The 12,500-nt window shown below is 41.9% G+C and overlaps 2 protein-coding genes across 6 annotated transcripts in view; both read left to right on the top strand.

Annotated features, from left to right (window-relative positions):
* ptpn2a (protein tyrosine phosphatase non-receptor type 2a) overlaps positions 1–10,499 on the top strand; it is a 16,850-nt gene extending 6,351 nt beyond the window's left edge. Inside the window, exons 6-9 of one of the 2 annotated variants that reach the window (XM_039806963.1) lie at positions 434–643; positions 2,767–2,931; positions 5,668–5,885; positions 8,726–10,499. In XM_039806963.1, the coding sequence (XP_039662897.1) occupies positions 434–643; positions 2,767–2,931; positions 5,668–5,885; positions 8,726–8,915 (783 nt within the window). In that variant the 3' untranslated portion in view covers positions 8,916–10,499. Of the gene's footprint in view, positions 1–433; positions 644–2,766; positions 2,932–5,664; positions 5,886–8,725 lie in introns of both variants that reach the window. The other variant, XM_039806962.1, reaches the window with a different exon arrangement.
* Positions 10,500–11,227: 728 nt separating this feature from the next.
* Positions 11,228–12,500, top strand: part of cep76 (centrosomal protein 76) — an 83,059-nt gene continuing 81,786 nt past the window's right edge. For 3 of the 4 annotated variants that reach the window (XR_005639742.1, XR_005639741.1, XM_039806019.1), the window contains exons 1-2: positions 11,228–11,501; positions 12,435–12,500. The exon at positions 12,435–12,500 is cut by the window's right edge and continues 90 nt beyond it. Coding sequence is in view for 2 of the 4 variants with exons in the window: in XM_039806019.1 (XP_039661953.1) it covers positions 11,439–11,501; positions 12,435–12,500 (129 nt within the window). In the remaining 2 variants the exon portion in view is untranslated. The remainder of the gene's footprint in view (positions 11,502–12,434) is intronic. The other variant, XM_039806018.1, reaches the window with a different exon arrangement.

Below are 12,500 nucleotides of genomic sequence, written 5' to 3'. Positions count from 1 at the left end.
TATATATATATATACACATATATACACAGAGGAACATCAAAATATATTAAACTTCTGATAAATAAAATGTATAAAAATACAAACTTAAGATATGAAACTTAAAGGGTTAAACACGAGTGTTGTCAACAGGTTGTAAGAGTGCCCTCTGGTGGACAAACTATACAACACCAACACTCACAACATGGTTGAAGGGTGTTTCGTCCGTTTTTATTTTATTTTTTAAATATTCATTTATTGGCCATTATAAATACTGATAGTTTGGAAAATGCCTAATATCGGCCGATATATCAGTCGGGCTCTAATTTTAAAGCCCAGCATCTAAATCTAAATGTATGGAGATGATAAATGCTGTGATTTCATGGGTTGTGTGATGTTTTCCTAGTGACAAATCAGCCCAGCCCAGTCATGGCTGACATCATGTTTTCTGTTGCAGACGGGGGAGTCAAGGGAGATCTACCACTTTCACTACACCACATGGCCTGACTTTGGTGTCCCAGAATCTCCAGCCTCCTTCCTCAACTTCCTCTTCAAGGTTCGGGAGTCTGGTTCGTTGGGACCGGAGCACGGGCCCGCAGTGGTGCACTGCAGTGCTGGGATTGGCCGATCAGGGACCCTCGCCTTGGTGGACACCTGTCTGGTCCTGGTGAGAACAGGGAGGGGGAATGTTGCCAAACGCAGTCAACGTAACGAAAATGTCGGCTAATGTTTCAGTTGAAAACAAAGAGTTAAGACATTACTCAAGAGATTCAAGCTTTGCCAATAGAGTAAGTTGAGATGTTTTGTACTTACTTAGTGAAAGCTGCAAAGGGAGAAGTTGGGGAGTGCTGGTATTATACTTAAATGCATAGGTCATTTTTCACTGGTTTATGCATTGAAGATAAAAAGTGAATCAGTGAATGCCTGGGAAATTTGGAGCTGCTCTGCTACACAGAAAGCAGCGCCATGGAGGGAAGCCAAACACCGTGATCTGCACATACTCCCCACTGTTTTTGTTTGTTCGTTTTTACTTTGACTTTTGCTTATTTATTTAGTAATGAATATGTAATGTAATAGATAAATACAGAAGATTTGATTTTAATGTTAAATTAGAAAATCGGTTTGATTTACTATATTGGGGAAATACGTAATCTTACGTGATAGCAACTTAAGCACCTTGTTCCCCTTAGACAGTCAAAGCTGCTAGTTGTACACTTGCTGCTCTAAGAAGCAGCGAAATAACTTCTGAATTTGATTCGATACATATTAATTTTAAGGGAAAATGAAAAAAAAAAGGCGGCATATGTAGATATCAAGATAACAGCTGTCCGCTCAGATCCACTCCATTGCACATAATGACACACAGACCTACCTAACTGAACGGGAACTGACCCATACCCAGTCACAATTAGGGCAGTAACGTGGTTCACGCAAGTACGCAAATGCAGATGCTTCGAGCTACGCTAGATCGATTTCACGTGTCATTGAAAAAGCTGCAGTCTGAGCATTGCTGCTAGGCGCGCTTTGACGTGAAACAACAAGAGAAAGCTAACCCCTTGTTGTTTTTTGGGGTTCACTTCTGCTCAAAACAACCACGGCTGACTAGTTTGCAAAGCTCTAGCTAAACATGTCCGTATGCATCGGCATATTTATGATAGCCGGCGATAACCGTGGCCGGAGGCATTTTGTTTTCAGGTTGCCGTATGTACGTTTGTCCCATTCTTGGGACCCATTCTTCTTCTTCTCTTGCAGCTACACACTGCAACAAAGGAAATTAGTATAGTTTTTTTATCCAGCAAAACAGACACAAATCTGCTGGAAATGACATTGGCTGACAGGAAGTAAAAATGGATTGAATACGTTGACTACTCTGACTAATGACATGAAATATCCCAAAATACTGCAACGTTATGTCATATTCCAGTGTCTCATTCCGACCTCATTTCAGCTAATTAGTGTTAGCTTTTTCAGATTTGTGTTTGTTTTGACGGCCAAACGCACCACTACAGGTTATTAAAAACCTAATGTTCCACAAATCACATGCTGGCTGAATTATTCTGGTTTGCTACAGCGGTATGAACCCAAAATAATAAGAATTTGCTGTGATTTAATTGCAAAAATAAAGGATCAAAAGTAATAAGTACATCATGATCTCGATTTGTTAAGTCTGAAATCATGCTTTGTCAGGTCTGTCCACAAGACGACATGCAAACTTTTAAAGATATTTTTTGGCATTTTTGCTTTATGGATAGTGAGAGAGACAGACAGGAAAGGCAGGGGAGAGAGAGAGGGGATGACATGCAGCAAAGGGCCCTGGGCCGCTGCTGTAAGGCCTTAATTGTACGTGCTCTACCCAATGAGCTACCAGGGCGCCCCAGCCAACAACCTTGATGGAAACCCGATCATGGCTTTGCTATGACGTCTATTCTCGTCTTTGCATTGACTTTGTATGAAATTGCACATCGTGAAAAATTAGCTTCACGTTTGGTGTGAACACACCATAAGAGCGCACATTGAGTATATTCACCGGGGTCATGCGTTTGTTCCAGCTGGGTCAGACATTTTCGTTTGTGGTTGCATACTTGCGTTTCCATGTTTATGTCCTTAATATCTTTTTTTTTTTTTTATTCAATCCTGATTGTGTCTCGGTATCATGATCCCTGTAAAAAACCCAAGCAGGAGCCCTGAACCCAAGCTGGAAACCATGAACTTCTCATTCCCATACATAATTACAAGCCTAACTGCAGAGCCTTTTTATCTGTATTCTAAACATGTAAATCTGTTTTGCAGATGGACAGGAGGAGGGACCCATCATCAGTGGACATACAAAAGGTGCTACTGGACATGAGGGAATACCGCATGGGCCTGATCCAGACCCCTGACCAGCTCCGCTTCTCCTACATGGCTGTCATCGAGGGAGCCAAGCTCATCCTAACAGACAAGTCAACAACCCAGGTAGCTCAGTCATACCCCTTTGACATCGATGGCCATTCCCAGGTCGACTGTGTGTTTGAATGGGGTAACCCTCCTCGATCTACTCAGCTTTGCGACCCAGGTGGGTTGGATCAGGCTAGGACTAGGGTCGATTCAATGTGAATTGCGCACGACCAGGATCGCTTACAGCCGGGGCGGGACAGAGTATGTGATTTGGGGGAAAGGAGAGTGTGGCAGTCCGCCGCACACTTTGATGAAACAACAACACAGATTTTGTCTCACTGCGCTTTATGCTGGGTTTTCACAGGCAGCTTCAACAACAGTAGAACGGAGCGCATGTTGCAGAGTGGTAGCGGCAGTTTAACAAGCAAAACTGCCTGTAAAAACCCAGCGTTAGAACGTAAGCGTATACAGGGGTTAACAGTAACACATTTCAAACTAGAAATGAGTTAAGTTATTGGCTGCATTTGAAGCAGGACATTTTACATCCAATCACAGTAATGATGTTAACACATAAATCAGACAATGCACAAGCAATTTAGTGATATCCCTGCAGTTGTCGTCTTGACCGGTCATGAAATAAAATCCAGAGTCCTCTTCATCCAAGACCAAGTAAAAATGTGGTCGATTTTGAGAGCAAGACCGGTCTTGAGTACTACAACACTGAGTAACACTTCCCTTGTAAATGTCTCAGGCATGTGCTTGGGCTGTTATAAGATGTACATCTTGTTGGTGAGCTCCATTGCCAGTGAAACTGACATCTAAAACTAGACAGGCGCCTGAAAGTCTGCAGTTTTAATTCCATAAAATACAGGCTGTTAATGAAAGCATTGTGTGATCTACTGTATACGGTTTTAGTTTACCAGCTAAAACAGGTATCATATATATATTTTTTTTTAGATATTTTTTGGGGGGCTTTTCCCTTTTTATTTGAAAGTGGAAAGATATGAGAGGGGGAGAGAGATGGGGGATGACACGGAGCAAAGGGCAGCAGGTCGGATTCAAACCCTGCGCCGCTGCAGGACTCAGCCAACATGGGGCGAACGCTCTTACTGGGTGAGCTAGAGGCCGCTCCTCAAGCCTTCATTTTTACTTTAAAACCAGTATCAGGAGCAGGTAGAGGTGTCCGGAAACATAGTGTAGGCTTCTGATATCATCAGCCTAATTGATGCAACTGAGAAATCAGCCGACCCACTCGGTATTTATATTTCTTACTCACACCTATACCTGCTCCTGAGAAACGTTTGAAAGTAAAACTTTCACATAACTGACAATTAATCAATCAATTTGTCAGTAGAATGCATTTATTTTTTTCAATATAGAAAACATATACACTTCACAACGTTTTGTCTTCATAACACGGTTGCATTATTGTACTAATAGTCTCGCATTGCCAGACCCCCCTCCACAGCGCTGCAGAGGAGGGTCTGTGTATAGTCCACACAGCATTCCGGGATGGGAGAAAAACATGTTCTGGTTTATTGGCATTTCTTTAAACCAGTCACAATCGTCATGGGCGATGCTAAGCGCCGAGCGAAGCCACGATGTCGCTGCAAAATAGTCTCGGGAAGGAACTGGTTTTGGTGGAATGTGTGTACGTTCAAAAGTAGTTTTAGTCGTGCAACAGAAAACTCAGATTGGACAGATAGTCTAGATAGCTGTCTGGATTTACCCTGCAGAGATCTGAGGAGCAGTTAACCATAGTCCTCACAAATCCACCGCAGTTTAGAACGCCAACACAAAGAAAGAGGAAAGTAACGAGACATCTGAAAACAGACATCCGAAAAGTGTGACATTTGCCATAAATCGCCAGTTCGTCCCTCACTATTCTCTTTTGATTTCCTGCGAGTTTGTCTGATTCTAACTTACTTTTTCATGTGTGTTGCCTCTTTGGGCCTAATTTACTAACACTAGCGCAGTTTGCGCTGCGTCTGTTTATGCGAGTTCGGTAATAGCGCACGCTATGCTTCCACATTTTGCGTAGTATTTATCAACCCTGACACCCATCAGGCAATCAGCGTCTTTCTCCTCCCACTATACCGTAAATTGCGCTGTAGCAAAGCGGTACTTGTGCTATGATACGGCTGAGTGCAGACTGCGATATTCCCACAGCTGATGCTATGACTGTTTTGAAATGATCCTGATGCCAATATCTGTAATGTAGCGAGGAGTTTAACAACTGCTGGAATGGGATATGAACGCTGAGTGGGAGATTCAATTTCATCTTTGATTTCTTCCAGTAACTCTAATATTACATGGCTGCTTGATCTGTAACGCTAAATGATGTTGTGTTCACTGACAAAGTGTGATTCTTGTGTTAAAAATATTTTCAGCCTCGCCTATGTCTTCGTCTTGCTCAAATTACTGTTGCCATTTCACCAGCGGCATAAAGGTCTACGAGGAAACTCAATTGCGGTTTTTAAGAGGCGGAGAATTTCCCCCGCAGAATAGAGGCGCGCTCTTACTTACAGTCTTTGTAAATACCACGGAGTATATAATTAGGTGCACTTTGCGCTTATCCTCCCACCTTTTTGGGTGGAACTCCCACTTTCCCCACGACCCTCCCACGAACGCATATTGAAAGCGCAACTTGTCTGTCCTCGTTTATGTGGCAGACAATCTGCGATTTTACCCAAGTGCGCCCTGTTTGTAAATAGCCCGCATCGGTTACGTCCGTCTTTGCGACCAATTAGCGCCTGGAAACAGGCGCAAACGGCTTGATAAATCTAGCCCTTTGTGTCTCGTCCCCTGTAGCAGAACAAGCAGAGAGTGATGTCCAGAGCTCCATTGGAGCCAGATCTGCACCCTCCACCCCCTCCACCTAGACCTCACCTCAACGACAGCAGGCCCAACGGTCAGCCAGGACCCTGTCTGGAGCCACAGGCCGCCTCAGGAGACCACCTGCCGGCACGAGACCACCTGCCGGCAGAAGAGACAGACATCCAAGACCACAACATGACAGAAAACTCGGGGTAGTAAGTAACAGCTCAGGACTTCTTAAAGTGAATTTAGTCAGGTTCATTGTGAAGAAAGGACACATTTTCATTTGAAAATGATTATATGAGCAATCATCAACCTTTTTATTTAAATTCATCTGAAAAGATTAGAGACGTAGAATCAGTCACAACACAAAGGCCAAGTTGGCAACAACAGTGCTGTCCTTAAGAAGAAGTTAGCCCTTTTTGGGTCTTGCTAGCTGGTGTTTCTAAAAGTTGGAGGAGCTGCCGGACAAGATGCCGCGGTCACAGGGAGATGTGCATGTTGCCAAGGAATAAATGCGATGGAGAGATCTCTTTGCAGCCTTATGTCCCTGTCACTGCCCGATGTGAGTCGAGCGCAGATTTGAGTCGCGCATGCGTCACTTGGCATCGAGTGCAGATGTGAGTTGCGCATGCGTCACTTTGCGACAAGTAGCCTCCAAGATGCTAACGGATTTTTGAGCTAACGTTAGCATTCAAACAATCGTAGCTAAAACGTTTTTGAAATGACTGCTGCTGCTGGCTACAAGTTAGCAATCAAACACAACAAAGGCTGTAACTTGAATGGCGTTTTGAGCCAACGTTAGCAAACTAACAATCATAGATAACGTTTTTGAAATGACTGCTAGCTACAAGTTAGCAATCAAACACAACGGAGGCTGTCACTTGAATGGCATTTTGAGCTAACGTTAGCAATCAAACAATCATAGATAGCTACAACGTTTTTGAAATGATTACCATCTTCTGTTATTGTATGTAAAGAGAAGAGAGTTGATTATTTTATGGATTTCACAAATTTCAGTAAGACGTTATGCAGTAAACCGTTTAAATCTGAGCATGCGCAACTCACATCTGCACTCGACCAGAGCCGGTCTGACTCTTCTCTTAATACATCCATGGTCTGACTCGGCTAACGCATGGATGTATTAAGAGAACTGGATACAGTGTTCGGCGGGAAGCCCCGTACGTACCAATGAGAGTGCTCAAAAGCGCATTAAGACAACATGGAGCTCGGCTTTTCCGCATTCTTGGCCCATGACGTCACGGTGGACACGCGCACTAGCAACAATTTGTTTGTGTTGTCGTAGCAACCGGTAGCAACATGCTTGTTCATGAGCTTATCTCTCGTGGCTCTTACAAGTGGCGAACTCATGAACTCGCCGTTTTCATTGTCTAAAATATTCACTAACTTTAAACATTGTGTTTTCGTTGTTCCCGATCGTTTACATGCTTAACTAAATAAACGATTGATGTATTTAGCTAGACAACCAAGGAGATTTAATCATTATGTCGTGCTACTAGCTAGCTAGCTACTAGCTAGCGCTAGCAGTTAGCCTGCAGTTTCGTGAACAGAGCTCATCCATGGCTTCATCTCTCATCCACGTTACAAGCTTTACAGCATACAGCCCTCGGATGTATCCTAAGAGAGAACCAAGGCCATGTAATCACTATGTCTGTAGTAACGTTATGTAGCTAGGCATGATCTTAATACAGCCACGCTAGCTAACCCTGATGTTAGCAACTAGCAAGCTAGCCGATAGCCCCGCCAGTTTGGGAAACACTAATGACGTTACATCCACGTAACAGGCTTTACAACATACATGCATACCTCGGATGTATCATAACTTCATAAGATAATACCATGGACGTATTAATAGAACACATGGTGAATTACAACCATTAGCTATATCCATTATTACAGCTAGCTACGTGAGCTCGGGAGAACAGTCATGAGAGCGGACGTGCGCAGTCCCGTGGGTCTGCTCGCGTCCATTATGCGCGTTCATCATTTCAAATTTAATAATTCTGTATTCGCTTCTAGTGAATGTTAAAAATGTTAAAAATGTAACGTTTTAAACAAGGACCCTTTCAGTGTTCGGGCTGGTAGGTTGATATACCCCGAAACTAATTATCCGCTGAAATATAGACGTTTCTTTCGCCATGTAATGTCTATGTGAAAAGTCTTTCTGGGCCATGGGGTGCAGTACCACCGTTATCCGCTAAGCCCATGTTGGCATTTAGACTTAGCGCTCCTCCTGGGGGCTTGGGCTAACGTCGGGTATGACACGTTATGCCGTAAACCGTTTAAATCTGAGCATGCGCGACTCACATCTGCACTCGACTCACATCGGGCAGTGACAGTCCCATAGGGGATGACGAAGAGAAAGTTAAGTTAAGTAACGTTAAGTGGTAACGTCAGTGACATGTTTACATTTTTAACGTAACGTTATCGTTAGCTCGCTTACTGTAAATGTAAACGTCGGCTCCTGACTAGTTAGCCGTTAACTATAACGTTAACAAGCAACAAACACTAAACAACAACGTTAATAAACAATAAAGTCAAAGTTATCCCACCACGGGGAGCCACTGTAACTCTGATAGTCAATACTCATGGTGACCCGACCGGTGTCTTATATGCTGTGTGTGAGTGTGTTGTCAGGGAGGTTTAATAAGAATTGCACCCACTGCTACATATAACTTGCAGTCAGTTAACACTCGGTGTAGCGGAGCCTTTACGATTAATAAACCGTGGCAACCACTAAAGCGCGGTTAATAGTGAAATCTGTTAACCGCTGCATCCCTAGACACAGTTGTAGGAAATAGAAAGTGCTGCATTTGCTTTGAACTCCACAGTGTAAACCAGTTTCCAAGCTCAGTTGAATGCGTTTGTTTCCATCTATACAGTAAAAAGTCGCCTTTTTAGACCTCCAAGAATCTGATCTCTAAGCCTCCTACAGTTTAAAAATTATTTTTATGTAATAATTCTCCAATTCTCTGGCACATCAGTGGCACTTTGTGTGAGATTGATGGGATTTCCACACTTTTGCTTATTTCAGTGTCAGAAAGCGACACCGTGAGGAGAGGATTGCCAGCACCTCACAGAAGGTCCAGCAGATGAAACAGAGACTGACCGACTCGGAGAGGAAACGAGACAACTGGCTATATTGGAGACCCATTCTGCTCAACGTCGGTGCAGGGGCAGCTGTGGCTGTCGGCCTGATGCTGTGCTGGATGTACTCCCAGTGAAACACTTTGGGTCACTTAAAGCTGACTCCTATTTTGCACCAGTACCTGGCATTAGGTACTTCTCTAAGTAGATGTAGATGGTAATATGTGCATAACTGAGGGTATTTATTTCTTAAGGTCAAAATGCGGGAGCGCTAGATCAAATGATTGTGTGTATATTTTTCATGTAAGATCTTAACAAAAATAGAAACATCTCAGGATCTTGGTGCCAGCACGATGATTTCATTTCCTTTCCTTCTTGTCACTGTTGATGAATGTACTGTACCATAGCAAATCGCTTGGAAAGAAAACTTACTAAAGGTGCAGTACAAAGCAAAAAAATAATTCTGACAAGTTGGGTTTTTTGCATTCTTTATTTGTAGTGGTGAGATGTGTGTTGGTCATCTGTGGACACATTTTACATTTTGCATTTCAAAATGATGTTTTGAAAGTGTCGACTGTCCATCCTACCATAGATATGTAGAAAGACTTCAAAGCCTAGAGGTCAGCTATGTGAGTTTTTGTTTTTCTGTAATGAAATGTGCATGCATGCATTTAGAGGTTTTCCAGAGCACCACTTGTTCTTCCATTCACATTTAGCAGGGGCATCCCAATACGGCCAGATATATATTTTTGTGTGACTGGACACTTTATGGGGGAGCTGCCTTGCTGATGTTTTTAACTTTGCTAGAATGTTAACATTTTATTTTCTATTATATGAGCACCTTTTTTCATAGGTTTTGGTTGTCACATGGATTATACAAGATGACAGGTCCCTCGCCGCTTAGTGCGTGTATTTACCCACTGGATGGGTTCGTGTGTGTATGTTCAGGTTGTTCCACTGTTGTTTTTGAGGAAACCAAAGCAAAGCTGTCCGTTTTTGGAAAGTAACAGCCAGGCAAGCTATTAAATAAAATTGTGGAATGTATTTTCCGTTGTATCTCTGACATAACTGACAACTGCATTACAAAATGATAGACATAGTAGCTTTGCATTGCGTTTGACTTTTTAATTTGATCCCATAGAATTACTAAATTGGTTTTAAAGTGACTGGGACCAATCCAAAACTATAATAGTGCAATTTAGAAGTTGGAGCAAAGCACCTTGGATTAAATTCTAGTTAGGAGAGAGTGATAGCATACACGTAAGTACCTATTTGTTTGCTGGTTGAGATAGCTTTTAATGTGCCTTGAAGTGAATTAAATGGAAAAATGTATGCTCCAAGGTTTCCTAGCATAATCAGTACAGATAAAAGTGTATGTGATCTGCTGTTTCCCACAATACATGAGTAGCATGTTAGCACTGCATTGACCGGTTTGTATCAGAGTTGTCATTAGCGTGTACTGACTCCTGAGAGGAAATGGTGGGTTGCTGATTGGCTTAGATCCCACCGTTGGATATTGCTATTACGCCGTTCTCTTTTAACCCAGAAGAGACACGTTTGATCATAACATTCCATTTATTCTTGTTTTCCACATAAAATTTCAGGAGAGTTTTGTACACTGCTGAGCTGCAGTGAGAACATGACCGATGGCATTTTGAAAAAGAAGCAAACAAAACCATGAAATACTTCTTAAAATAAAACATTCATCTTTTTTTACCAAACCATGCTTGTCTGCTTGTGTTTTTTCTTTGATTTAGTTTAAGTAAGGCAGCTGTACAATGTCCACCCACAGCTCTCCCCCCATCCCTGCACTGTGCTGTGTTACAGTCCTAATTTCATTCTGAGCATGAGCTAAATCAGTGCAGCCAGACTGGAGGCCTCTCGCCGTGGATTCCAGGAATTTATTCAATATTTCAAGAAGAGGCCTTGCTCATATTGACTACTGTAGTAATTTAATTTTGTCTTGTCTGTGGGATAATGTGTAGAGAAGGAAGTACTGTATTTATTGTATGAGCCATCCACTAAAAGTGGATGATTTTGTACTATAAACATAATAATCATTCATGCTATGTATTAAGTTAAGGATGAGAGTAAAACAATCTATATTGTCATAATACTATAAAACTATTAAATTAAGTTAAATTGGTATGAAAAAAATAGTATCAGCCAGTGATTAGATCTAACAGGGCGACTACAATTACCACTACAATTTGGACTACAAAAGGGTCCTTTACTGGTTGTCGCAGAGCAAACGAGAATAGGGCAACCAATACAACCCCTAAATTAAATTGCAAATAGTTCTTCAACCGAAATTAAATTAAACTTAAATGTCCCCTAAAATAAAGCATCTTGGCAATGATATGCCACTTGACGTATGTTATTTCGTTGTAGGACAGAATTGTTGAATACCATAACAATGTTGTCAGGCATCAGTGGAGCCGCATTCCCGCCTGCTTTTCCGCCATAGTTTAAACCTGGTTTAAACTGGCAGTTGTGGCTGTGATCATTGACATATATATAAGTGTATGATCCGCGGGCTGTCAGAATTTAGAGTATGTTACGGACGACAAATGTTTACAAGGATCGAATATTACTCATACACACGTTTGTCGTTCCTGATAGTAGCTACCCTATTACTAACGTAGCGTTAGCTAGCTACAATGTCTCTGCCTCCAGAGAAAGCTTCCGAACTGAAGCAAATTATTCACAACCATTTGCTTAAGGTGAGCAAACTACTTAGCTTTAATTTGCTATGCGTTTGCTTTATTAAACGATGTCCCTATGTATGCTGTATGTATTTTTTTAAGATAACGTTACGTAGTTTGATAGTTAGCTACGCATAACGTTAGCTATGTCATTTGTTGAAGGGAGGCTGCCTGGTAAAGTTAGCATAACGATTCGTTAAATGCCATTCAGCAAATTAATGTCACAGACATTGCACACATGATAACGTACATTCTATTTTAAGATCTGGAACCACTAGCTAAACTCCGTCTTTTATTAAGTTCGGCTGTACTAAATATGTAGATATATTATGTTTTTCGTTATTTAGCTAAAACATTATTCGGTTGGCATCTCCAAGCTAGTGTACTTAACGCCTGTCTAGTCTAACGTTAGCTTACAGAGGTCTGTAGGCAGACTGCTCTCTGAAGTAACTTTACAGTGCTAATAGGGGTTCAGTAGAGTGTTTACAGTGTGTAGCAGTAGACAGAGATGCAGCGATCCATTAAACAGTATTATAATTAAAGTAATATAGTCTTATGAAATCCTGAGACCTTATACCTTCCTATAGCTCTACTGAATATATAAAAAAGAACCGATAGGTTCCATCTTTCTCATGAAGATTTTCAAGACTTTGAGCACTGCTGCATTTTGCACACCACTCTCCCCAACACAGTAAAGAGGGATGATTGCCCGTAAACAAGCACAACATTGGGGCAATGTGATGACAGTTTTAGTCCAATTTTATAAATTGTGGTCTTGAAATCGGGGCAACGACAGATACACAATTAACTTTAAATGATAAGGAGTCTTAATTATCTTAATTCGGATACCTCAAAGAACATTGGTGAGCTCTGAGACATCTATCTATTTGACTCTTGCTTGGGTGAATTGTATGGGAATGTGTTGTTTATTCTGTCTTTGTTGGTTATCAGATGGACATCCATGGGAAGATCCGAGAGGTGCTGGCTGAGACTGTAAGGGACGACCAAGGCCCAGCA

Source organism: Perca fluviatilis, chromosome 7 (assembly GCF_010015445.1).
Source record: "Perca fluviatilis chromosome 7, GENO_Pfluv_1.0, whole genome shotgun sequence".
Taxonomy (NCBI): Eukaryota; Metazoa; Chordata; class Actinopteri; order Perciformes; family Percidae; genus Perca; species Perca fluviatilis.
Note: the sequence above shows the minus strand (reverse complement) of the source record. Positions and strands in the feature narration are given on the sequence as shown.